Below are 1,640 nucleotides of genomic sequence, written 5' to 3'. Positions count from 1 at the left end.
AGAACTCAAGAAGCAGAACACGCAAAACTCCAGACTACTATGGAGACGAACATCTAATTTTAGACAAACTAGAGCAATCAACAAAACATGATGGATGACGAAGGGTTCAATGAAAATTTAAGACCGAACAATATCACTAATCACTCGATCACAAAACACTTCTAAAAACAGAAGAAGTAACATCTTTAACTACGAAAGCATTCACATTTTTGTGAATGCTAGAAATGGAGAAAAATATGAAATTTGCGTATAAAAGCTATGAAGCGTGTAGGATTATTGGTTTGTAATGTTTCTCTAGGAGAACCCCACACAACAAGTAGTTTTAGCTGCATGCATTATCCAATAAACCAGACAAACATTATACCACAAACTAGACTACGGAAACGTATAGAAATGCAAGTATAACTTCATTCAATTGAAATTGACCCCTGAATTATATATTCATGACCAAAGAAATTTCCAAATTAAATACAATAATAAATCAAGCATGCCTCCTAGCATATGTAAGTCACAATTTAACATGCAATTTGATACCAAAATCCAATTTCTCTACGCTGAAAAAAATTAAGGCATTAATATAAACACCAAACATGCAACTTCACTAATTAAGCATAAATATCCTAGCGAGCGACACACAACATGTCTGGTATGGAAAACCTCTCATAGACAATAACACGAACACCTCGCATGCAACATAATAATTTAAGTGAAAATGAAGGGAAATTTTATACCTTGAGCCTGTGATCTCCACCAACGATCTTGATACTAAGAATATGCTCATTATCATCCAAAAGCTCCAATCTTTCGGTGCTCGTAGTCGCCGGCAAGCCAGACTTAACATTCACCTCTCTCACACTCCCAATCTCGAGGTCCCCCTGAACAACGCACCTACTCACAAAAGGCTTGTACTTCTGCGGCTGATCGAATCTCCTCACCAAAGACCAAACCTAGAATATCATCAAAGAGAAATTCAAAACAATCAGCTACGTCAAAACGAAGCGGAGAGAGATTCGATCTCCAGATCTGATCGAGATTCGAGATCTTTACGAGATGGATCGGGGCTTTGATGTGCTTGCTGAGGGTGGAGCTGCACTGGTTGTCTCTAGGGTTGTGGCGGATACAGGAAAGATCGGTTGACGCACGGCGGAATGAACTGCCGCTGTCCACCCTCGCTCTGCGTGAAAGCTACCGTTGCGAGATGTGGATATCGCGCGGCGCACGCGCGCGTGCGGAGGTCGTGCTCGTCGCCCGTCCTGGAACCGACGGACCCACAAGGCCAGTAAGCGCGCACCTACCGGCGGAGGGCTGTCAGCCTGGCTCCTTCCGACCATTGAGGAACAACCTAGATTCGGCTTGTCGATGGATTTCTCTAAAAAAAAGGTGATAGCTTTTTTTACTAGACTTTGATTTTAAGCTCTTTTTTTTTTTAAATCTCTCTTTCTTCTTCGTTCTTTTCCTTGTTGAGCTTCGAAATTTTTGGCGACAGAGAGTCAGAGGGGGGTGATCGCTATCGCTTCCTCTTGTAAGCCAAATGGATATAAAAATCCTTACAGATACTCGTCCTCTCACTTATTTTGCCCGGCTCACCGCATAATTTATTTCTATGCGGGGGTTTTAGGCTGGCCGTACAATTGGTGGAT

General features: G+C 42.1%; 1 protein-coding gene across 1 annotated transcript in view; it reads right to left on the bottom strand.

Annotated features, from left to right (window-relative positions):
- LOC109839038 (abscisic acid receptor PYL8-like) overlaps nt 1-1,331 on the bottom strand; it is a 1,899-nt gene extending 568 nt beyond the window's left edge. Inside the window, exons 1-3 of the mRNA XM_020407470.1 lie at nt 1,273-1,331; nt 1,048-1,174; nt 732-947 (exon numbers count right to left, since the gene is read on the bottom strand). Coding sequence (XP_020263059.1) covers nt 732-947; nt 1,048-1,174; nt 1,273-1,331 — 402 coding nt within the window. The remainder of the gene's footprint in view (nt 1-731; nt 948-1,047; nt 1,175-1,272) is intronic.

The sequence above is a fragment of the Asparagus officinalis genome, chromosome 1 (assembly GCF_001876935.1).
Source record: "Asparagus officinalis chromosome 1, Aspof.V1, whole genome shotgun sequence".
Taxonomy (NCBI): domain Eukaryota; kingdom Viridiplantae; phylum Streptophyta; class Magnoliopsida; order Asparagales; family Asparagaceae; genus Asparagus; species Asparagus officinalis.
Note: the sequence above shows the minus strand (reverse complement) of the source record. Positions and strands in the feature narration are given on the sequence as shown.